This window comes from Columba livia, chromosome 11, assembly GCF_036013475.1.
Source record: "Columba livia isolate bColLiv1 breed racing homer chromosome 11, bColLiv1.pat.W.v2, whole genome shotgun sequence".
Taxonomy (NCBI): Eukaryota; Metazoa; Chordata; class Aves; order Columbiformes; family Columbidae; genus Columba; species Columba livia.
Window position 1 is genome coordinate 20,612,929 of NC_088612.1, and position 24,201 is coordinate 20,637,129.

Here is a 24,201-nt window from a genome sequence, read left to right on the forward strand (position 1 = left end):
GGGGACAGGGCTGGAAAGGTTGCACAGAATCATAGAATCATTTTGTTTGGAAGAGACCCTTGAGATCATGGAGTCCAACCATTACCCAGCCCTGGCACTGCCCCATGTCCTGAGAACCTCATCTCTATCCTTTCAACCCCTCCAGGGATGGGGACTCCAGCACTGCTGGGCAGCCTGTTCCAATGCCCCACAGCCCTTTGGGGAAGAAATTGTTCCCAGATCCAACCTCAACCTCCCCTGGCGCAACTTGAGGCCATTTCCTCTGCTCCTGGCGCTTGTTCCTGGGGAGCAGAGCCCGACCCCCCTGGCTCCAAGCTCCTTTCAGGCAGTTCAGAGATCAGAAGGTCTCCCCTCAGCTCCTGTTCTCCAGCTGAACCCCCCAGGTCCCTCAGCCGCTCCCATCACACTTGTGCTCCAGCCCCTCACCAGCTCCATTCCCTTCTCTCAACTCGCTCCAGCACCTCAAGGCCTTTCTTGGTGTGAGGGACCCAAAACTGCCCCCAGGATTCGAGGTTTGGCCTCCACAGTGCCCAGCACAGGGACGGTGCCTGCCCTGGGCCTGGCCATGCTGTTTCTGCAGAAGGCCAGAGCTCTCCCATCCCCATGCAACACCTGTTACAAGGAGCTCCCCACTGTCTTTGCAGAGATTTTGGCGTAACTACCAGAGCCGAAAACAAGGCAAGCCATCCCCAGACCCGCTCGCCCTCAGTAAAGCCGCCGTCATTCTCCAGACGCACTGGCGCGGCTTCGTGGAGAGGAGGAGGTTCCTGCAGATGCAGTTTGCAGCCCAGCTCATCCAGAGCTGCTGGCGGGAACACGCCAAGCGGCGGCACGAGGCGGCCACAAGCATCCAGGCCGCCTGGCGAGGACATCGCGCCAAACGGTCCTTCACAGCCAGCAGGAGCAAAGTCGTCTGCTTGCAAGCAGCGTGCAGGGGATATTTAGCACGACAAAGGTAACACCGGTGGCCTCGATTAAAAAAAAATCAACAAAAAACCCAAACATTTTCTGGTTGTACCCAATGAGGAGGGATGTGGTTTGTGGGAGTTCTACTTGGACTACGGTGACTTACAGAAGATGTTGTCCCTTCATAGGATCTCTGACCCTGTTCTGACCTGCCCCCATCCTTCCCTTGTCCACACTTTCTAACAAAGGAGTTTATTTAGCTGCACATCTTACTCTTAGAATCAGCAGAGCCTATTTCAGGTTGGAGCACGTAGGCAGTGGAAAGCTGAGCCCATAAATACTCCTGGGTTGTTTTCTTTTCTCCCCTTGGCAGCAGCACCAGTTTAAGTAGCCTATTTTTAACTCAGCTCGGCTCGCCGATCTCATCGCTGTGCTGTCTCGCGGGGACAGGAGATACTGGAACAAGCTGCCGCAAAGGGGAGAGGGTTTCCTGCCATGCCTCAGCTCACCAGCTGCAGAGCAGGGCTTGGTTTGTTCTTCTGCAAGGTGTGGAGCACCTTGATGTAGGGTGGAAGGAAGATTTGGGAGCTGGAAAGTGCTCTTGAGGTTGAAGCCCCTGCTAGCGGTACCAGAGACAGCCCGGGAACGATGATGAAGATGGAGAAGCCAAGGGGTGCGATCCGTTAAGCTCTTCTGGCTCCATCAGTTACAAAATGAGCCAGGCCAAGGGTGAAGGCTGGAGTTGCCATTGTCAGCATGAGAGGAGCTTTCGGGTGCATTGAGGGGTTCCTTGGTTAGAAGAGATGGCGGGACAGGAGAAGGTCAAAAACCAAACGTGCGCTTGCATCGCCTTGCACCAGATGTGCAAGGAGGGTTGCTTGAGGTGGTGACGGTGAGGCTGGTGGTGATGAGATGCCACCGGTGCGGTGCCTTGAAGTGGGCACAGGGATAATATGTGCTGTTTTTCTGCTTGCTTGCAGGTTTCAAGCTTTGAAAGAGCAACGGTTAAAAGAGATGCAGCTGGAGAGCGGCCTGTCGGTTAGAGAAGAGGATGGGCCAGAGGCAGATGATGCTTTGCAAATCAAGGGCTCGGACCCATCAAAGTGGGAGGATGGCTCATTTGAAGAGCGACTGAGAGCTGTAGAGGAACATAAATTGTTGATGGAGAATAATCAGGTGAATCACGTGGACCTGCTGGATACTTCGGCGAGTTTATTGTACAAAAGGCAAGAGAGAGCCAGTAGCCAGAGCGGGATGGACACTGAAGAGGAGGTTGTTGTGAGAGAGAGACCCAAGTCATTGGAGGACCTCAACCAGAAAAAAGTGGTTCGTGCAAAAAGGGAAAGTCGGAGGATGCGGGAATTGGAACAGGCAAAATTTAGCTTGGAGCTGCTTAAGGTCCGCTCCACCGGTGGGCTGTCACCTTCCGAAGAGCGGCGGTGGTCAACCGAGCTGGTATCTGAGGCACTTCATTCCCCTCAGGGAACCCCAGAGAGTGAGAGCTCTCAAGGGAGCTTTGAGATATTAAGCTGTGAAGATACCCCAAGTAATAAACACATTTCCTTAGTTTTAGACGAGCAAGATACACTGTTGTTTTCCATGGACTCTTTGCCTAGCAGTCCCCAGGCTCTTCTGCAGGAGAAGACCTTTGGTGGGGCAGATGTGAACAGCAATTTGCCCAGTTGCAGGAGGACACCTTCAGACCTGGAGCTCCCCAATAGCCTCCCCGTGAAGGTCTGCAACCCCCAGAATATTCTGTACAAGGGGCATCCAAGAGAAGCCTTCCTTGCCAGCAATCTACCCACTTTCTATGTGCCACCACAAGATGACATGAAGGTAAAGCTGGTGGAGAATAAACTGAGGAACAAAGCAGGGGAAAGAGAGGAGAGAACAGTTACATTCTCTGAGGTCAGGAAGGACTCTGAGCCCCAGGGCAAAGCCTTGGGAGAGGAGGAAGAGGAGAAGTCCTCTACCAGGAGAGAGGAACGTGGAGCAGCAACTGCAACACAGGCCCATTCTCCAGACTCTGTCATCAAGAGACTGGAAAAACTCAACGTGGAGAAGGAGGAACGGCAAAAGCAGCTTCAGCTCCAAAATGAGAGGCAGATGATGGAGCAGATCCGTCAGCAGAAGGAAATTCTGGAGAAACAACGCAAAGCCTTCGAGCAGCAAGGGGGGGTGGAGGCTTTGCAGAGGGTTGAGCAGGGCAGAATGAAGGACCCTTCCCTCAAACCAACCAAAAAAACGGACAACCGACCTCAATCGGTCCTCATCCTGCACCCCCCGAGCCGAGGGGAGCACAGTGTCCCCCCAGGTGTGACTGCAACCCCATCGGTGGACATCAAAGGTCTCACCGTTGGGACCAGAGGAAGTTCTCCAGCCCACAGTGCCCCCAAAGACAGACCCGTCAGCATGTTCATGGAGCGAAGAGAAGCTCAACCAGTATCGCCGCTGGAACCCCGGGGCCATTCCAAGCCAGCTCTGGACCCCAAGGACCTCCCGGGCAGCCACTTTGCAAGGATGGAACGTCTTCGGCAGCCCCGGGTGCCCAACCAGGCCACCGAGGAGACAAGGGCAAGCGCCATCTTCTTCACACCGAAAGACAATCCCTTCGGCCTCCAGTGAGTAGAAAGATGATGTGCTTTCTCCATAGGCTTTTTGATCTCTTAGAGACCACACAAACAGTCCAGAACTTTGCTTCTACAGACTGTACAAAACCTCTGTTGAAAAGAAGGGGTTTTTTAATTTCAAAGATGAGAGGAAAAGGAAAATGAGCTGAAAATATGACTTCTTGCTCTCTTATGTGATGGGCATTATGTCAGCCAGGGGAGATAATCATAGACATTCACAGGTGAAGTGAGTTACTAGAGTCAATGTTGTTTTCACTTACCTGAGATGAACGGTGATAGGAGTTTATTTCTCAAGGTGAAAGATGAAGAAAAAATCCTCAGGATTTTTCAGTGGTCAGAGCAGAAATTACTAAATAAGATAAAAATATCCTGGAACAACATTTGCTTCCAGTTTATGCTCTTCCTTAAGCTGCCTTGCCTGATTTTTGGAGAAGTTTTGTCTTGTTCTGTTCACACACAGAACAAACAATAGGAAAAAAATAAATAAATTAAAAAATCATGAATTTGACTTTTTAATCTGCAACAGAACGATCACATTTGAGAATATAGAAAAGGCACCATCCATAAACCACCGTGATGGGGTGTTAACTCAAATCCTGAAGAATTCTAAGTGATTCCAAAGCCCCATGACCTCAACCTTGCAGTTTTGGTCTTGGCTGCTTGGGCTGCGCATTTGTACGCTCCCGCGAGTTGGGCTGGTGCGGCGGAAAGGACTTTAGAAGATGAAGCATCTCTGGTTTGTTGTGTTTCAACAGGGAACTAAGTCACCAATGCCTGTCCAAGGGTGAACTATCTCGGAAACCATTTAAGATGTCGGGGTCTGGCAGAGGAGAGGTAGGTTGTGGCTCAATTATTTTCTCTTTTAATTGAACAGAGAGAGGTGGGGAAACCTTATCCGGCCAGTTTTCCCTCAAGAGCTTCAAAGAAGTGAACTGTAAATCACAAGAGCTGCCAGACACAGGGAAGGAGGATTCACACCTTCTTGTGATAAAAGCCCCCATAGCGTTAATTCATTAACTCTGGCTAAAAAGGATCTCGTGGTCCTGATGGCAAACACAGTCTTGTCTTGCTTTGGTTTAACGTACGTTTGAGTAACATCCATGATTGTCCATTTTCATCGTGCTGTCTTGGTTGTTGTTTTTCCCAGTCTTTTGCTGTTTATTTTTGCATTACGTGTAATATTGTGTCCCCTCTCTGGGGTGCAACGTCGCTCGGAGATGTCTTAAGCCTGTACTTGAGCTACACTATGATGTCAAACATCGGTAGCACCTCCTTTTCGTTTTAAAACCCCTTTTTTGTTGTTTGTTTTATCATTTGGTCAAGCAGGTTTCCAGACCGACCCATAAAAAGAAAGCCCGCATGGCGCGGACGCGCTCCGATTTCTTGACTAGAGGTACTTTTCCCGATGGGGAGGGGGATACGGAGGAAGATGATTACGATGGCAATTTTGAGTTCCTTCTCTCCTCTGACCAACCTCCTCACCCCGAGGCGGTGCCTGCAGCCCGGCTGGGCCAGGCCTGTTACAGTGACTCCGAAATGGTAAATTATATTCCAACTTGACGGGGAAAATTGAAAAAGAGAGCGAGCGGAGCCTTTCTTTGCTAACCTTAGCTGCACTGATCCCTCCTCCGCTTCTTCTCCCACTTCCAAGGATGCTGGAGATGGGTAAACTCGGCGAACACAGCAGAAACGGATGCAAAATGGGGAATATGTTTGTATTTCTTGGCCGTGGGGATATTTCCCGGCTTGATTCAATATCAGCTACGCTTGCCATAGCTTTCCTGTAGCGTTGCAACTTGTATTGCACAGCTACCTTTTAAAAATCTGGTTTTTAACCTCAATATCAAAGTCCCCCTGGGATCTTTCTGCTCTAAAAATGTTCTGTGCACATCTGTAGAAAAGATCAAAGCAAACCCCATCCAAAAAGCAACAGACAACGAAGAAAATGAGATAAAAGTCTTTCACCTCCTATTACTTTTGATTTTGTGTCTTTAGCCACAGCATCTGATTATTCAATTATTGGAGCAATGCTGGCAGGTGGCTCTTAGAAAAAGCAAAACCATGTAAATTGGGCAATAAAAATAGAGTGAAATAGTGCATTTTAAAGAAAAAAAACCCCAACTTTAGTGACTTTTCAAGCAAAATAACTGATTTCCCTTGGCAGGTCCATGGGCTGCAGCTCTGTGAGCCTGTGCTTGATCTCAGGCTTAATCTCCCACCCGGATAAGCTGCTTTTGGAAAGCACAAACGCAGGGGTTTTGGGGGTGGAAGAGGCCAACAGCTTCCAGCCCACTCATGGTTTGGGTGTTTTTTTTGAAGTGATGGAGATATTCCCTGGATAAACCCCAGGAATTGTCTCCTGCTGCCTTGTTCCTCTACTCCGGCTGCGCTGCTGGCTGTGCAGCTGAGTATGAAACCAAACAAAAGCACAAAACCCTGAGTTAGTGATTTATTTTGTGCTCCAGCATTGCCTTGGTTCCAGCAAACCTCTCGCCCAATCCTAAAATCTGCTTTCCCAAGAGAGGCAGATGGACAAGGAGAGCTCTTCGTGACTTTTCTGTTAGCAGCTTTTATTATAAAGGTTAAATTTTCCCCAGGATCATTTCCTCACTGGAAGAGGCCAGAGATTTACAAATTCCACAGATTTTTGAAGGTTGCTCTTGATAAATTTCCAGGAGTTTTGAGTCAGGAATACTTGAAACCTGATTGAAAGAGGCTGTTCCATGAACTGAGGCCTCTGGGCTACCTCTCCCTGCTTTGGAGACCAGGAAAGGGACAATTTTATGTAGCAAAAAACATTATTTTACATAGAAGGGCCATGCTGTACCTGGAGTGCTGTGTTCCTGGAGACTACCCTCTTACAAAACCTTAGGATTTTCTTTTTTAGCTGTAAAGATCTAAATTTTTTGTAGCCGATGCCAAAGGCGCTTGGCAAACTCCATCCTTGGGAAGGGACCCGGCTCATCCCACTCTTTGGAAATGCTCCTTGGGCCTCTGCTCACCTGGTTTAACAGCTCTCACTGCATGCAAGTAGTAGTAGGTGCCAACTGTCTCTCGTCTTTCCTGTTTCCTCCTTCTCTGCTCCCCATCACTTGGCTCTAACTGGTGTTCAACACCTTCACCCTTTGTGTGGTCGAGTTCTGCTTCCTACCAATCGCTGCTTGTGAAGTCGCATCATCGGCGCAACCTGATGTCCCTGTGTCCTGCCGACATGTACAGTGTTTCCATCTGTATTGCAGGTTGGGGACCAGCCCATTGGCTTGTGGCTTCTCTGGGTCAGAATTGCCACAAGTAGCAAAAGATAGGGACTTTTTATACATGTTTATTAGCAGAGCCCATTTGGGTGTTGCAAATGGAGCAATACTGGTGCATGTTGGTTTGGGTACAAGCTCGAATAGGGGGATGTCTGTGTAGACACTATCGTTGTGTCTTGTGATGTTCACATGAAGACGAGTCAGGCAGCTGCCATGTGTGGGCTGGTTTCCGTGCTAGTGAATAGTTTATTCATACGGCTTCTGCCCCTGGCTACAACTTTCCCAAAAAAGCCTCTTTTGATGTGCTGCTCGGTGGCCGAGGGCTGCTGGATAGACGGAAGAGAGATCATGTGTGACCTTGGGAAGTTGAGCATGTGATGGCTCACCAGCCACGCTGGCATGAACCTGCCCATTATGCCCGTTGGGTTTCTTGACTATCAACTCAGTGACTGTGTAAGTAGAGGTCCACCAGAAACCGATGCTCCTGACCTAAGTCTGTGGGATCCCAGAGAAGCAAAGACCAAGAGCACCTCCTGCCAGCACTGAGACCCAGTGGGCACCAGTACTTAAGGTGGCTGCTGAAGGTTCAGTTGACTCCAAAGAGCCTTTAAGGCTTCCTGACAAGACCAAGCCTTCAACGTTGATTGAGTTTTTTGGCTGGTGATGAGCTGAGGATTAACCAGCCTTCCAGTGAGAGAAGTGCAAGTGGGAAGAATAGCTCCTGGCTGTGGTCAGCACATATGAATACCACTTCTGAGTTGCACCTAAGCCTGGGGAGCTTTCCTGTAGCAGATAAATAGAAAGTCTTAGAGAAACCACACCAGAAATACCTTCTGAAAGACATTGTCCTTCAGCAGAAGCTCTTAGAGAGAGAGTCGTGGATAACGAAGCAACGATTTAGTTCCAACCTCTGTAATAAAGCCATGAATTGACAAAATTAGTCCAAGTATCTGTCACCAGCTGATCCCAAGGATGCCTGAAGAGCCAGCAATGAAAGATCTCTTGTCCTAAGTCATTATTCTTCTAGTTTTTGCTAAAAAGTGCATCCCAGATGTTTTTGACTCAGTCTTCTGCATGAGCCAGGGGTTTTGCTTGCTTCACCCTACTTCAAAATCTGCACACCAGGTCTGCTTTTGGAGTAGGTTTGATATCTATTGAAACAATAAAGTGGCTGTGGTGTCCCATAGAGCAACCCCTGTGGTGCCCCAGTGATCCCCTTGGCCGGTGCTTTAAATGGCTTTGAAACAGAAAAAAAAGGGAGGAAATACCTCCACAAAATACTTAGAAAAAAAACCAAAACAAAACACTGAAAGTGATTAAAAGGTTAAATTATTCAGTAACATGGGGCAAATATTGTAATAGGTTATTTTTAAAAGCAAGTAGTAAGTTTGGGCTGGGTGGATTTAACTTTCCCCCCTCCCCCAGTATCCATCCACAAATTACGCAATGTGAAAGCGACAGAAACACGAAACCCTTTGGTGGTTTAGGCAGGTTGTCTTTCCCAGTGGCGATTTTGCCTCATGTGCTGCCATCTCCTGGCTGGTAGAGGTTTAGTCCAAAGGCGAAAAATGAACCCCTCAGTGTGTTCAGCGCAGACATTCAGGTGATGGGGAAGCTACAGGAGATGTTTGACCATCGTCTTCCCTGTTTTCCTCGTGCTGAAAGTCTCTCCTGGAGTCCAACTCTGAAATCACAGCTGCAATTGGAAACAGACAAGAAAAAAAAACAAAATTTGCTATTTTCTTCTAAATACAGCAAGACTTCATGGAATCCCATTAGGCTGAATGATTGCAAATTCATTTCACCCTTAAAACTGATCCTAGAGAATATAAAATGGTGGCAAAAGCAGAGATCCTTTGTATTAAAGCTGCAAAATCTTTATTTCTAAATCGTTCATTTTGACGTGTCCTTGGCCCAAAGACCATGGTCTTTTCTGTAACATCCTCAACAAGGGTTGGAGGGGGAAGCTCTGCTGGGACATATCCATGTGGCTGAAGGTTCCTTGGATGCTGGGAACACCACAAATTGCTTTGTCATGGCTAACAATCATTGTTAACGTGGCTTTTCTGGGATTTCATCACTGGTTGCTCAAGGAGAAAGAAGGTTGGACCTCAATGTAGAGCTGGAGCAAGGGAAATGCCTTTCTGTTTCACGAGTCATTAAAATATTTCTTTAGTTGTAGGTAGTTCAACAGGGCTGTAGGTTTCCACCTGTAGGAAGAGAAATAAAGACGTAACAGATGAAATATCTAATTTTTGCTAGGGAAACAAAAAAAATAGTTGGCGTCCCAAGAGCTGTCTCATTTTTAAACGCTTTGTACTTGGAATCATTACAGACAGTGCAGCGATTCGCCTCCGGGGAAGGCCAAACCAAACTGCACAAGACCATGTCTCAGGGGGAGATCGGGAAGCTGGCGGCCGCTCAGAAGAACCTGGCTCCAGATGGGAGGTAGGAAACGCGGCTGGAGACAGGAAATTAGTCCCTCTTGTGTCCTTCTTGGTGTCCATCCCCCCGCTGAACCACCCCGGCTCCTTTGGAGCTCCACCTGCCAAAACCAGCACGCGAGTTACTCATCCCATCTTGTCTATGCGACTGTGGAATTGCTCAGTTAGAAGAGGCATCCTGCTCATATCATGGCAAGGTTTTGACACCGTGTGCCAGACATCCCATCCCAAACCACCCAATTGCATGCGTGAAACTTGAGTTTCTTGCCGTTCCTGAGGACTCGTAGCCTGCTTTTTCTGGTAGGAGTTGCGTGGATATAACTCCTCCTCAAACACCATGAAGATCTGGGAGTGTTGGGGTAGTTTTGGTAAGAATGTTTTCCTAGCTAAGGTGGTTCTTCTTTCCATGATTTATTTCCAGGCCTCACCGAACCAAGATGAGGTTCTGGGGGAAGGGAAAGCAGGGAGAGAAGAAGACCTCACGGGAGAAGCTTGCTACCCAGTCTGAGCTGCTGGAGCTCTATGCGGAGCAAGAAGTCCCCGGCCGGGAGATGATTTCTGGCTTGCAGCTTGGAGAAGGTACGTGGAGAAGATTCTGATGTGGTAAGGAGCAGAGAAATTGCGTTTGCTCTCATGGCGGAGGGAAAAGTGAGTCTAAATCTGACATTGGGCTACATATAGGGGCCTGGGTAAAGCTATAGAACTGAGGAAGGTTGGTTTATCTATAGGGGTAGGGTATCTCTAATTGGGAGTATCATATACAACAGTGTGGTCTAGCTGAGGAAGATGGTTTGGGAAGCTGCACAAATCAAATGCCTGTGCTGATTCATTTTTCTTGAATTCATGGATGGTGTCAACCTGAAATAACAGCAAGTAGGTTAGAGGATGGAATCCAAAACGAGTCGCGAGGAATTCCACGTTGCTAACCCTCATGACAGCCGTCTGTCTGGACATGGACAGACATTTCCCCTCTTGATGGAGAAAATAACCAAAGGAGAAATTACATTTAATCTTCCTACGAGTACTACACTGTGTTTTTCTCCTCCACAGGTTTATTCCAGAGCCCATTCCCTTTTTTAGTGAGAGAATTATTTTTCATCTGCTCTTCAATCTCTTTCCCCCTTATTTAATTATCACCCGTAGAGTTGGGTCCTCACCACCTGACCCCTCCACGGAGTCCTGAGCTGTCCGGCATCTACCGGCGGGAGTTTAAGGAGAACAAGGAACCCTCTCCCAAAGTGAAACGCAAGCGCAGTGTCAAGATCAGCAACGTGACTCTGGAGCCCGTGCAGTGGCAGAACGACTCGCTGCAGATCATCACCAGCGCTAGCGACTTGAAGAGCATGGATGAGTTTCTCCTGAAAAAGGTAACTCCTGTCCTCACATAAATCACCAGAAATCTTGAAGAGCAGATGGAGGCAACAAAACCAAAATTATCTTGGGGGCAGCAGTGGCAACACTTGGGAGAAAAGATGGGCACCAACATGTGGTCATTCTGCACGAGCCCAGCAGCTTCAGTGCTGTTGCTGGTGGCATCAGAAATGGGTGACCAAGGAGGGCAGGAGTTGAAGGCTGCAGGGAAATGCTCGTATTTGTAGTTTGCATGGTGGAGAAATTGTATTGTAATCATTATTAACATCATCTGCCCATGGTGGAGTAGCTACTCGTTAGTTCTGCTTCATCTGCAGTGCTCTGCCGCAGCAAAAGTGGCACGGGCACATCAACCCCTTTGGTTTCGCAGATGAATGAACTGGACAATGAAGATAGCAAGAAGGACACGCTAGTGGATGTTGTGTTCAAGAAAGCTCTGAAGGAATTCCGACAAAACATATTCAGCTTTTACTCCTCAGCGTTGGCGGTAAGTGAGCGGATGATGGGTGAGAACTTCCACCTCCAGGAGAAATGAGATGCTCTGGGTCCTCCTGGTGATGGAGAGGTTGCCAGGCTTTCCATTCCTGCTCTGCTCAGCCCAGAGGGTGGATGGTCTTCCTTTGCATTCAGTGCCATGAGCTGTAAATTTGGACTAATTCTTCCTCTTTAGTCAGCTCTCGATATATGTTGAGTGGAGATTTCTGATCTCCTCGTTACAAGTTGCTCCTGATCAAATGGGAGATGACTTTAAGTCAATAAACCCCTCTTTGCCACTCAAAGTGCCTGGAAACCTTTGTGTTACATTTGTGAGTGGTGGAAATGTCTGATCAACGTGGAGCTCTGTTCTTCTGCTACTTCTGAATCTGAGCAATGATCGCTGTGCCTTATGACCAGAGCGGTCAAAAAAAGCTATTTTATTGCCCAGATTGTACTAAAAGTTCCCTTTAAGACTTGAGCTGGAACTTAACATCCTCTTGCTCTGCTCACTGAGAAGCCACCCTGCCAAAGGTCATGAAACAATTCTCTATTAGATGATCTATAGATCATTTTTGTCTTCTTTAATCATACTCGGACTTTCCCCAAGCGATCGGAAGCCAGTCAGGCTGAAATAATTGTCTGGAGCAGAATAGACAGTCTGGGGCTTATAAAAATGGCTTTTCTTTTTGCTTCTTTTTCCTTAAAAGATGGATGATGGGAAAAGCATCCGCTATAAGGACCTGTACGCCTTATTCGAGCAGATTCTGGAGAAGACTATGAGGCTTGAGCAGAGAGACTGGAGTGAATCTCCAGTGAAAGTTTGGGTCAATACCTTCAAAGTCTTCCTTGATGAATATATGATCGAGTACAAACCCCTGGACTACACCGCAGTGAAGGTAGTTGGCACGTTTCTTCAGCCCCTTGGAGATTTGGGAACTGTCTTTCTGTGGGGTCATGCTCTCTGTAGACACATGGGAACCTCTGTTGTCTTCTCCTCTGCTTTAAGCTGAGGTGACATGATTCATTGGTGGTGTTGCACTGGGCTCAGCAAAGCCAAATTCACATTTGGGCTGAGCTGGGCCTTGGCCAATGCCAATGTGTAGACGTTGTCTCCAGGGCAAAGCTGCAACCACCTGTGGGTGACTGGAAAGGCATCTCCTGGTGCTTCTTTTTTAGATTTTTGAGGTTTTTTTTCAATCTTTGAGGGAAAGGGAAAGAGATACAAGCTTTCCTGGTATCTTGACCTCTTCCCAGGTGACCACGTGTCACCCATCAGTTGGGTTGCAAAAGGGGACACAGGCAGTGTCTATCCTTGGGGTCTAGCTACAGTTTTGAGGGCAGTCAGAACTTGCAGTGTTCCTCTCACAAACCTGAGCTTCCTCCTTGCTTTCTGTGAGGACAACCACAGGGTCTCAGGTTGGGGTTTGGGAGATGGTGTGTATTGTAGAAATAATCCATCTGCTGACTCTTCCACTCTGAGTCCTCCTCAGGCTCCTCTCCAGGCAGGTTTTCTGAGCATCAGCTTCAGCTGCACTGCTGTGCCATGTCCTCCTTTGTTGTCCACATCAGATGGAATAGCTTTAGGTCGCTGGAGGCAGAGCACCTAATTCCAGCTCTGAGACTGAGATGGGGCCAGTTGTCCAGATTTTTGAAAACAGGGTGATCTGCGGGAGGTTTTCCTAGAATGACTCTCATGGGGCTGCAGATGCACTGGAAAGATGGGGCTGGAAAGCGGTGGGCCATGTTAGATACGTTCCAACTCAGGAAATTCTATGATTCTAAGATTGAAATCTCTTTCTAATACCAGGTGCCAAAAACGGAGCGAAAAAAGAGAAGAAAAAAGGAAGTGGATGTGGTGAGTTGGGCACGTCCCACATCGGTCAAGACAGTAAACATAATGTCAGGAGTTATTATAGAACTGATTGCAAAACAGAGAGTGTTATCCTGGGTTTCTGCATTAACTTACAGCATGTGGTCTACCTTTTATCAGAGATGTAGGAGATTCCATCTCCTTTTTTCCTAAAGGAAGTGATAGTACTCCAAAGGATGCAAGTGCAGGGCAAAAAGGGGCCATGGACGCTTAGAAGACCTTCTTAACATGGGGACCTGACCAGTCAAACGTAGTTTCTAACCTGGTTTCATGATGGTTTGGTTCCTGTACTGGCTGGATGTCTTTTTGGTTTACCTACAGAGTTATTGGGTTGAAAAGGAAACAAAAATAGCTAATAACAGCTAAAAGTCGGACAGCTGACTGTGTTCATCTCCCCATTTTGCAGGAAACTCTTGCCCCTCTCCTTTTTCTCACCACTGAATCTTTATTGTCGCAGGTGGAAGAGCACAACGGCCACATTTTTAAGGCAACCCAGTACAGCATCCCCACCTACTGTGAATATTGTTCCTCCTTGATCTGGATAATGGACAGGGCTTCTGTTTGTAAATGTAAGCACATTCTCTTTGCCCTTTTTTCACATGCGTGTTTCACAGTAATGAGTTTTTTGCATTTTAAAAAGTGTTCACTGCTGGTTCCTGCAACCCCACTCTCAGGTAAGTTGGGTTTTTTCACATTCAAAGAGCTTTTGGGACAGGTCTTAAGCATTTCTGAAGTCAATTAGTCAGTCCTTCCAGACCTCATGGTAGGGTTAGTTTTGTGTGGGGGAGCTTTGCATTTCATATCTTATCCCATAAGGTCCTATGGTCGTTTCGTATGGTCCAACCAAATTCAAGTGTCACGGTAAGAAGGATGATCAAGAGAATCAGGTTTGGTGAATGTCCCCTATGAGTTCAGCCCACAGTGTGCCCGTGGGCCTCATGACTGCAGCAAATTCACTTGGGTTTAGCCCATTTGGCCTCCAGGCACATGTATTTTCGGAGAAATCATGAAAATGGAGGAGGAGTGATGGGAAAGGATGATCCACCGCTTGAGGTTTTTTTGGCATTTCCTTGATTAGGTTGAAATATCAACCCTGAGGCCAACACCCACTGCAGGAAGAATACAAATTAGGTACTATTTCCAACCTCTTTAAGGGTGCCCATGCTCAGAGTGACTCATGGATTATTTACTGAGTGGATCTATCAGGGTTTTCTGAATGTTTCAAGGACTTAAAATTAAAGGCTTCATTTGTTTTTGTTTGAGTGGATCTAGTATAGACTTGGCCCCTGGAACTGCAAATTCAATGTGCTTTTGACCTGCTAGTCCTCAGAAGAGCTACTTAATTCATACTAATTCATATTTTGGCAGCGATCTGACTTCCGGGATTATTAAATACTGTTTTTCTTCCTTGCAGTATGTAAATATGCTTGTCACAAGAAGTGCTGTCTTAAAACCACAACCAAGTGCTCCAAAAAGGTAAATGTCTCTCATTCCTTTTCTTTCATTAAATACCTTTCAGACGGCGATCTCAGACTTGTATAAAAATATATTTGCAGGCACAGAACTCGATATAATGTTGGAAATCACCTGTCTTCGAACCAGGAGCATGGACTGGAGATCCCTGTCTCTCCAACCAGCACTTGGGTGTTTGCTTATATTTTGAGAATAACACAGCAATTTAGCATTGTATATCTGCCCAGTCACGCGGCAGAGGTTGCAGTGATGTTCCCCGCTTTGTCATCATGCTGAATAATAGAAAGCTGCTTCATTTTATAGCTTTTAAGGACATGGAAATCTGGGGTCGTTCTTACATGTGGGGTTATTCTTGGAAATACGAGCTCAGGCTCACAACGTGGTCCCCAAACAGTGGAGGATGCTCAAGCACTCCCTGTCCTCACAAGGAAATAAATATGTTTACAGGGTTTAAGGACAGCAAATGAATACAGCAGGTTGCCCTGGCTAACAATGAATCATCAAGATTTTATTTTAAAAAAATAAATAGTTTATTTTTTGCTGTTTATACCCCAAAAATGATAATACAGCCAGGATAATAATGTGCATAAAGCTTTATCAGCTCCCTGGGAGTCTTGGGGGAAGAGCAGCCTCTATAACCCTACAGCCTCCATAAAGCTGCGTGATTACATTTTTCCCAAGAAATAATCTGAATATATGTGTTAAATATCTATTTTTTTCTTTGATTTGGTGTTTTTGCTGCGCTCTTTCACTCCCCAGCAGTATCTGCGAAAGCAAGAAACACCTCGTACAAGTTTCTCCCCTCCAGATCTGGGAAATTCCGTGAGATCTCTGATTATGTTTTATTAGAGATCCTCAGAGCCTTCTCATTTCTTGATGTTTCTCTGCACAAGGATATTTTCATACCCAAGGAAGTGAGTTCACTGTGTCTCCACAGGCACTTTCCACATGGGTGGTTGGAGTTCCTTCTCTAGAAGGACTCTGGCTTGTCCGTGCTCAGTAGTTTAACATTTTAGGGTTGTTTTCAGCAACAAGGAGCCACAAACCACCTATTATGCTTTGAGAAAAAGCTCTTTATTCTCCAGCAACGGTTGGTTTTATAACTGGTAGCCTTGCCCCAGACTGGACCTTTTTCTCCAGGTTTATGGTGAACTTGAGCTCACCTCTCTCAGTGACAATAGTTTTCACCCATATTTGCACCTCATCTTGGAGATACTTGACTCTCTGTTTAAGTCACACATAGGTTTTGTGGCATCATGTTTTCTCCTGGGTTTAGCAGCCAACTGGTTGAACAGCAGCTGATGAATTTCACCTGGCAGCTGAGACCAGATGTTACTGGGGTGGGTTTTTTTTCCGTAGAGCATTACACAGCGTGGGCGTCTTCCCCACATCTTCTCATAAGGTTGACAAGATGGATGAAAGGATGAGATTGAGTGGGTAAAACACAGATGCAGGAGCAGTTCATAGCTGGGACCCGGGTGGTGGTCACCACCACCTCGCTGATGACAGCATGTGCTGTCTCATGTTCCCTTTGCTGGGACTGGGTCTTTGTGTCCAGATTTTATTAGATCTTCTGACATTTTCCACCCAGAATCTCCTGTTCAGGAGGACTTAATTCACAAATATCAGATCTCCAGTGAGCATTTGCAGGTGTCAAATGCATCTTTCCTGGCAGATGTAGATGAGTTTTCTTCATGCTCTTAGTTTGACATTGTGTTCGTTCACAGACATTTTGTGATTTCCCGTGCTGCAAGTTGATCTAAGTACCCAAGACTCAGATTTATCTGTTCTGCTTCAGGCCATGGAATCATCCCTTGAGCCAGTGCCAGAGAGGCAGGAGCTGGAGGACCACCACGGAAATTCAGACTTTTATGTCTTGAGGGCCTGATTTAGCATTGCAAGTTGTACATTGCTGGCTGTCCTGTCTTCCTGTATCAGACTGACCTGCAGGTCACCTGGATTGGCTGAAGAAGTTTGAATAGCAGTGAGATCCGAGTGCTCCAGCAGGATTTTAAAACCTTTTTGTTTCTTTCTCACCACCAGTATGACCCCGAGCTCTCATCTCGGCAGTTTGGTGTGGAGCTCTCCCGGTTGACCAGCGGAGAACGAGCGGTGCCGGTGCTGGTGGAGAAGCTCATCAACTACATCGAGATGCACGGGCTGTACACGGAGGGCATTTACAGAAAATCAGGCTCCACCAACAAAATCAAGGAGCTGCGGCAAGGACTCGATACAGGTAAAACGACAGGGAAGGAAAGATAAACACCACAGGGAGAAAAATCTCTGCAACGTCAAGGCTGGATGTGAGGAAGGTGGGATGCTTCATCAGGGCAAAGGAAAGGAGTGGTCCCGCCTTCCTTGACCACAAAAACACAAGTGATGCTTTCACATCTCCAACCAAAATCTGTTCTCAAGTCACTGTCTCATGTTTTTTGGGGTGTGATGCACAAAAAATGTCACTCTGGTTGAGGAAAAAGGCTGCCTTAGAAATCATGGTCCCACCTGAGGTTACTTGCCCTGGAAAATGCAGATTTTAAGACGTGGAGCTGAAATCAGGTGATGGATTTCTTGACATGGAACACAGTATGGTTTTGGGGTGGCACATGTACATTTTCTGTCTTACAGTAGCTTATCCATGCCCTGGCTCTATTTACGGCTCCATATTGATCCTTGCCTCTCATTTTCATTCTTTCTCCCCAATCCGCTGCCAAACGCAGACATCGACAACGTGAATTTGGACGACTACAACATCCACGTCATTGCCAGCGTGTTCAAGCAATGGCTGCGAGATCTACCCAACCCTCTCATGACCTTCGAGCTCTATGAGGAGTTTCTGCGGGCGATGGGTGAGGAGCCTCCTTCACCACCTCATTCCACTGACAGACAAGGCCACTTTTAGTGCCAAACTCTTATTTAGTCTTTGGGCCCAAATCAACTGGTTTTGCCAAATTATATTTATATTTACCTGGTTTCAAAGCCTGATTTTTATCTGCTCTAAGGAGTTTTTTTTAAGCAAAGCCACAGGCAGTTCTGTCTTGCCTTTGGTGGCAAGTATTTGTATCACATTTCAGCAAATTTCAGCCCAAAAAGTTACCCAGAAAATCTGCCTTTTAAGTAGCAAAAGTAAGCAAGCATTAAGAAGGTATCATTTCAATCACAAAGAAGAAGTAGAAACTGCTCCTAAATGCTGTTGCTTTCTCTGCAGGCCTCCAGGAGAGGAAGGAGACAGTGCGGGGAGTGTATTCGGTCATCGACCAGCTCTCCCGCCCCCATCTCAGCACCTTGGAACGTCTCATCTTCCACCTGGTGCGGTACGTTGGGCCGAGGCAGCCTCGGGTGACACAGGGGATGCTCAGACATCCTTTTATACCAAAATAACCGAGACTGAAAACAAAGGGAAGGGAAGAGCTTTCAGATCCATCACATCCCCCAGGAGGTGGCCCCAGCGCTGTTTCTCTAAGTGATGTTCATGTTGATGAGCAACCTCCACAGCGCTTTGGTTGCTTGTGGTGCCTGTGGGTCCGTGGTACCTCTTGCCACTGCAGAGACAGGTTCTTTGAGCGGAAAAAGCTGGTTGTTTTCCTCAGGAACACCTGAGATGTCTTCGGGTTTGGTTTTCTCCATTGAGGGCAGAGCAAGATTGTTCTGTAGACGCATCATCTCACTATGGCCAGCGGAAGAGGTGTGGTGGGATTGCCTTCACCTCTGACTTCTCTCTTAATTCCTCTTTTTTTTTAGAATTGCCCTCCAAGAAGAGACCAATCGCATGTCAGCTAATGCCTTGGCCATCGTCTTTGCTCCCTGTATCCTCCGCTGCCCCGACACGACGGACCCGCTGCAGAGCGTTCAGGACATCAGTAAAACAACCACGTAAGAACGTGGTGCTGGGTGATCCAGCGCCATAATCATTGCTATTTCACCACTTACTAATGCTCATATGGCTCAAGAGTAGAAACCTTTAGCATGGGAGTGATAAATACGTATTAAACACGTCTCTGTGAAGATATTTAATATTCTCTCAATCCCCAAGAGGCTCTTGAATGGGGATGTTTAAGCAATGAAGGATCCACAAGAGCAGATCAACTTGTGCTTGCAGGAAAAGATGGAGCTTGTGCTCATGTCCTTTCAAAATTAATCCCATTTAAGGCAAGCAGATCTTTATTTTTGCTTTAATTTTGTCTTTTTTATTTGAGGAGGTGAGCTCATTTGGTCTGCAGCAATAATAATATTGCATACTTAGATTGCTTTAAGGTATTTGACATAATCAGAAGGATTTTAAAGAGAAAAAGTGAAGCGCTTGCCCAAATTCCATCTGCCTCATATTAAATAGGTTTAAAATATGTAATGGAGACAGTGATAATAATAGAAACTATCCAGGAAAGGGCTGGGCTTCTGAAAGAGGTGGGTTTACCTCCAGTAAGGCTATTAAAATTGTCAAAGACCAAAACATGCTTGGTGACCCAGCTGGTAGGAGCTGGTGGGATCCTTGGAGGTCTTGAATTTCTCTAGTCCAAGTTCTTTGATCCATCCCAAGCCCATTATCACACTTTTAGGGGAATTTTTGCTACTCTTTGATTGCCAGCTGGAGATTTCCCCTCTGTCTTTTTCCATCAGAACAGATCTTCAGGTAAAACAGAGACAACCCAGATAAAATAACCTCCTCCTCCCACCTTCTATTCTTTTGGGTTTTTCCCCCATAGTTGCGTAGAATTAATCGTGATTGAGCAGATGAACAAATACAAGGCTCGTCTCAAGGACATCAACAGCCTGGAGTTTGCGGAGAACAAAGCCAAGAGCCGCCTCTCCTTGATCCGCAGATCGATGGTGAGAAGCCAAAACCGTCTCCATTCCCTCCTGTCCTCTCCTTGCCCCCAAAGCAACCCTCCCTGATCTTCTCCTGCTTATTCCAGCCTCCCAAACCCCTCGCAACCTCCCACACCATCTCCCCCAGGACAAAGACCCTCAGCCCTGTGGCGGCTCCTCGAGTGACACCATAGCACGAGGACATGGGAACGGTCCGTGGAAACCTGGTCACTCCAGCTCAGACACTCCCGATCAATGTTTCCACCTTCATTTGAGCTTGTTTGGTCCTGGGTTGAGTCAAGCCTTTCATTGACCAGCTCAACGTCACCCCATGGGAGACCCGGACCATCCTTTTTTGTGCTCGGGTGCATTATCTGAACCCAAAATGAGCTCCCTGAAGGTTCACCCTGCTCCTGTAGAGCCTTTTTGGGGGCCTCAAACCCATCTCATTGAGCTTCCATGCTTGCCGGGGGCCAGTGGGCTGCAGACACACTGTGCTTGGCTTGTTGGGCTGCGGGAGAAGGACGGACTCAGCACAGCGTGGTTGTCCCCAGCTTGGGTGCCAAGCTGTGCTTCTCCAGGAACATGTTGACTCTTTTGGGGATGAAATCCAAGCAGGGACTGCCCGAGGTCATGGTGCTGCAGAGCTGCCCTGCTCATCCCAGTTAAACAGAAAAAAAAACAACACAAAAATGAACAAAATCAGTTTTTCTGGAGGGACGACGGCATGCGCACTCTAACCTTCTGCTTTCCTTTTCATCTCCTCTCTAATCCAGAAACCCGTACTAATTGCAGTTAGATTTATGAGCATAACCCGCAGTTCAATCCCGGTATGTATCCGCTGCAGCGCGCCCCGCGCCAGCCGCCGCGTCCCTCCGTTGTCTGTCACCACCGCTCATTCCAGCCTCGTCCCACCGGCCATCATCTGTGATTTGCCCGTCCCGTCCCTGAGCGGACGCTGATTCTCGGGGCCACCGTGTCCCCCACGGGTCCCCAGGGTGGCAGGAGTTCACAGCTCCTCAAAAAAACTGCTTTCCAACCCCTTTTTCCCTTATTACCCATTTTTTTTTTCTATTTTCTCTTCTTTTTCCATCCTGTGCTTCCCTCTTTTTTGCTTTGCTTGACTCATCCCTTCCCACCCCAGTTTTTGCCGTCAGGGTGCATTTCAGCATCCATCTATGCCATTGAGTTGCTTTTACAGCGCTGCTGTATCGCAGGGTGGTGATAAAACCACCAGCTCAGCTGCCTCGAGGACCACGAGGCATCCAAAGGTGTCCTCCACCGCCTTGGAGGAGGAGCACCACCACCTCCTTGAATGCAAGGTCAAGACGTTCAAAGATTAAAGGAGTAAAAAGGAGCAAATTTCACTTTTAAAGGAGAAAGGGGAGTCTCCTTTCCCCTGCAAACAGCGTTTAAATAACCCTACGGGGAGAAAAGCTGCATTGCAAAGAGATTTTCAACTGCAAGGGAGAGGCAGGTTCATCCTGGGTGAGGGTCACCAGGAGGAGGTCACCAAGCGATGAGGTGGCATCTCCTAAGTCCTGGTCAGTTCAGGACCTTGAATTTAGAAGATGAGGTGTGTCTGGTTATGTTAACACTTAGGATAAAAGTTTTTTAATGTCTATTCCATCCCTCAACCCCAAAAATCCATCTTTTTTCCTACTGCGCGGAGCAGATCCATAGAGCTGATCCTTGAAAGGATAAAGCAGCTGCAGATATAATATTCCTCCATGTGTACCACCCCCATTTGAGTCAGTTTTCATCATTGCTTTTAGTATTTAAAAAATTAGGTGGTTCTTCAGTGGTTTTCAGCACAGGGACTGCTGTACTAAACCTTCCCATTGAACCATGGTCACAAAAATTCACGTTTACTGTCTCATAATGGACCATTGGACATGGTCTTGGTTTCTGGATCTCATGTACGTGAGATCAGAGCACAGCAAAGGGATTAGGTGTGAGTGACCATTTGCCGAGGTGCAGACCCTTGGAAATACCAAGGGTGGGTGAGGGAAGAATGCGAGACGCGATCTAACACTAAAACCTGTGCCCTGGAGTCAAAGCCCTGGTGATGCTCCCACCCAAAACCAACACGGCCACCAGGCGGGTCAAGCTTCCCATTGCACGGGCTACAGGCTTTGCAGAAACCCATCCTGCCACCAGCTGAGCTTGCTTTGAAGTCCCAAGTTGCACTTGGTCCATCAGCACCATCTTCACCACTTCCATCCTCACCACCTCCAATGTGTTGAGTCCTTCTGGTACCTCTCCCAGCCTGGGGTGAGATTTTGGAGGGTCCCAGGCGTGAGCGGTGGTGGCACACTGAGGACCGATGGCCAGGGCCATCTCTGCACCTCAGGAGAGCAGCGTTGTTGGCACCTAAGATGTCCCCAAAATCACCTTGGCTGGTGCTGGTGGTGACACCGTCATCTATCTTCAGGGCAAAGGACGCGTGCGACGTGGCGCCTACCCCAGCCCGACGTCTCCTGTCACTGTACGCTTGCCCTCGGTGACGGACGTCCCCGAGGAGACCATGAGCAGCGAGGAAGCCATGGAGATGGAGGTGACAGAGCAGCAGCAAGCGGCCATGCAGCAAGAGGAGAAGGTGCTGACTGAGCAGATCGAGAGCCTGCAGAAGGAAAAGTGAGTCTGGCCATGAGTTCAAGCCATGTTCCCTACCTGTAGGTGACCTATGAATGTTGTTTGGCATCATATGGTTGACGTACTGCTCACAGGGTGAGCTGGACGACTCCTTTCCCCCATCATCTCTTGGTGTACACTCATACCTTTATTCTCCCCACTTTTTTGGTCCCATTGGGTCAATGGCTCTGGGTTGGTTTTGGCAGGGAGGAGCTGACGTTCGAGATGCTGACACTGGAGCCTCGCGCCTCTGACGACGAAACCCTCGAGTCCGAAGCTTCCATCGGCACCGCCGATAGCTCCGAAAATTTGAACTTTGATTCCGAAGGCGCCATCTCCGATCGTTCAGGTACATCCAGGCATTTTGGGGTTTGTTGTAGAATGAGTTGGGTTGGAAGGGACCTTCAAAGATCATCTGGTCCAACTGTCCCACCATGGAAAGGGACATCTTCCACTAGATCAGGTTGGTGGGAGTTTATTTTTCTTGCCCTGTCTTGATGTACAGCCATTTAAATGGGTGTAAAGAGGAGGCTTAAGAGTTAAAACACGCAGACCTGGGGAGGTGGGTGGTAGCACCCCAGCTTTGGTGGGGCAGTGAGGCCTCCTCCATCATCCCCAGTGATGTGAGATGCTGGCAACATCATGGTCTCACATCATCTGTCCCTGGGGGGGCAAAGCTAATATGACAGGTTTGTCCTTCCCCCCACCCCAGAGAGAAATGTGGTCCTTCCCTCCCTGCGCCCCGCCAAGGTGGAGGGGCCGAGCCGCCTGCGGAGACACCCCCGGCTGCGGCCAGACCCGGCGGACGCAACAGATGCCTCCATCTCCTCCTCTTCCTCCTCCCAATCGTCCACCTCCTGCTTGCCCCACCTGCCCCGCAAGCGCTTCCAGATGTACTCCAAATCACCTTTCTACCGAGCGGGGGGGTCCGGTGAGCCCCCCGAAACCCGGGTGACCCCCGAGGGCTTCACAGGACCTCTGCATCACCCCGAGGACCGGCCTCAGTTCACCACACGTGGGACCTTCAACCCAGAGAAAGGCAAACAGAAACTGAAGAGCGTCAAAACGTCCCCCCCAAAAACCAAAGAGCCCCCGGACGGGGGGACAGGAGGGGGACGCAAGAGAAACGCCGAGGCCGACTGCACCACCGCCCAACCCCTCGTCCTCCTGGGGAGCAACGAGTTCATGGTCTGAAGATGCTCCACCCTGGGGAAGTGTTGCGCGTAGGAATGTCCTCCACATTGGCACCACCGGCAGCACCCGATGGCTTCTCGTTAGCACCAGGAGGAGGAATTCTTAATTAAAAAGGCCAGTGGTGGACAGTTTTAGTGGTGGCCTTAGTGGTTTTAGGGGGGTTCAGACCTTCGGGGGGGTTGGAGCACCCTTGGGCCGAACAGAGCCTGAAAACCCAGCGGGAGCATCCCAAGCGTCGTGGCCCTCCACGCTGGAACCACCTCATCCACACCAACGCCGAGCGCATGGAAACGCGTTAAAATCTGCCAAAAATCACCTTTTTCTTTTTTTTTTTTTAATTTTTTTAACGTGACTTAACCACCTTTCCTTGTTTTTTTTGGGTTTTTTTTTGGAGACCATCAGTATTAAAAAAAAATAATAATAATAATCAAAGACTACTTGAAGCTATATTTGTTTATATGCCGAATACTGGAGTTTGGTGTAAATATATATATTTTAATTTTGTTTTGTTTTGTTTTTAGTATTTTTGCCCAGACAGGACTTTTTTATTATTTTTTTCTTTTTTTTTTTTAATTATTATTATTTTTTGACTGGGGAGGAGGGAAGCAATGGGCTGAGCCATCCTGGTGTCACCACCGGTGTCACCGTCCGTCACCCGTCACTTGCCGCTACTCCCTTGCTCTATACATCCAATTTGACTTGGAACAAGAAGCCCCTGGAGGTGTAATTAGCACGATTTCAGAGCCATGCCCATGACAGAGCTAATTAGCAACGCTAACGACTCGCCTCTTAATCCCTCCCATGTCATCTTCGTCGCCCTCGGTGGCACCCGGAGGTGCTCCAGCTGCTGGAAAAACCTCTGGAAAGGCACAATTAGGAACCCCGGGGCGCTAATTAGATTAATCAAGGCTGGATCAGTCCTTGCAGCTGGGCTGCACATGGAGAGCATCCATCGTCCTTTCCCTGAACGCTGCCAAAAAGAGGAGAAATACCGAAAAATTCCATTTTCCTGGGTATTTTGTGTTTTGCCGAGCAGCCCTTTCGTCCCCTCTCCCCTGCCCGAAGTGCCGTTTCTTTGAGGGATGGTTTATTTATTGGGGGTTTAATGGTTATTTTTATTTCATTTTGAATTTTAGTTTGTTTTC

General features: G+C 47.8%; 1 protein-coding gene across 9 annotated transcripts in view; it reads left to right on the plus strand.

Moving 5' to 3' along the window:
• The window catches only part of MYO9A (myosin IXA), a 160,932-nt gene extending 137,372 nt beyond the window's left edge, over positions 1 to 23,560 (plus strand). For 4 of the 9 annotated variants that reach the window (XM_065076270.1, XM_065076275.1, XM_065076274.1 and 1 more), the window contains 21 exons: positions 645 to 955; positions 1,887 to 3,527; positions 4,292 to 4,370; positions 4,860 to 5,075; positions 9,126 to 9,238; positions 9,656 to 9,813; positions 10,378 to 10,601; positions 10,976 to 11,092; positions 11,790 to 11,978; positions 12,890 to 12,937; positions 13,410 to 13,521; positions 14,367 to 14,428; positions 16,469 to 16,661; positions 17,143 to 17,271; positions 17,631 to 17,736; positions 18,164 to 18,295; positions 19,126 to 19,249; positions 20,005 to 20,058; positions 21,663 to 21,865; positions 22,069 to 22,211; positions 22,575 to 23,184. In XM_065076270.1, the coding sequence (XP_064932342.1) occupies positions 645 to 955; positions 1,887 to 3,527; positions 4,292 to 4,370; positions 4,860 to 5,075; positions 9,126 to 9,238; positions 9,656 to 9,813; positions 10,378 to 10,601; positions 10,976 to 11,092; positions 11,790 to 11,978; positions 12,890 to 12,937; positions 13,410 to 13,521; positions 14,367 to 14,428; positions 16,469 to 16,661; positions 17,143 to 17,271; positions 17,631 to 17,736; positions 18,164 to 18,295; positions 19,126 to 19,249; positions 20,005 to 20,058; positions 21,663 to 21,865; positions 22,069 to 22,211; positions 22,575 to 23,056 (4,836 nt within the window). In that variant the 3' untranslated portion in view covers positions 23,057 to 23,184. Of the gene's footprint in view, positions 1 to 644; positions 956 to 1,886; positions 3,528 to 4,291; positions 4,371 to 4,859; positions 5,076 to 9,125; positions 9,239 to 9,655; positions 9,814 to 10,377; positions 10,602 to 10,975; positions 11,093 to 11,789; positions 11,979 to 12,889; positions 12,938 to 13,409; positions 13,522 to 14,366; positions 14,429 to 16,468; positions 16,662 to 17,142; positions 17,272 to 17,630; positions 17,737 to 18,163; positions 18,296 to 19,125; positions 19,250 to 20,004; positions 20,059 to 21,662; positions 21,866 to 22,068; positions 22,212 to 22,574 lie in introns of all 9 variants that reach the window. The other 5 variants (XM_065076272.1, XM_065076278.1, XM_065076273.1 and 2 more) reach the window with 4 other exon arrangements.
• Positions 23,561 to 24,201: the final 641 nt, after the last annotated feature.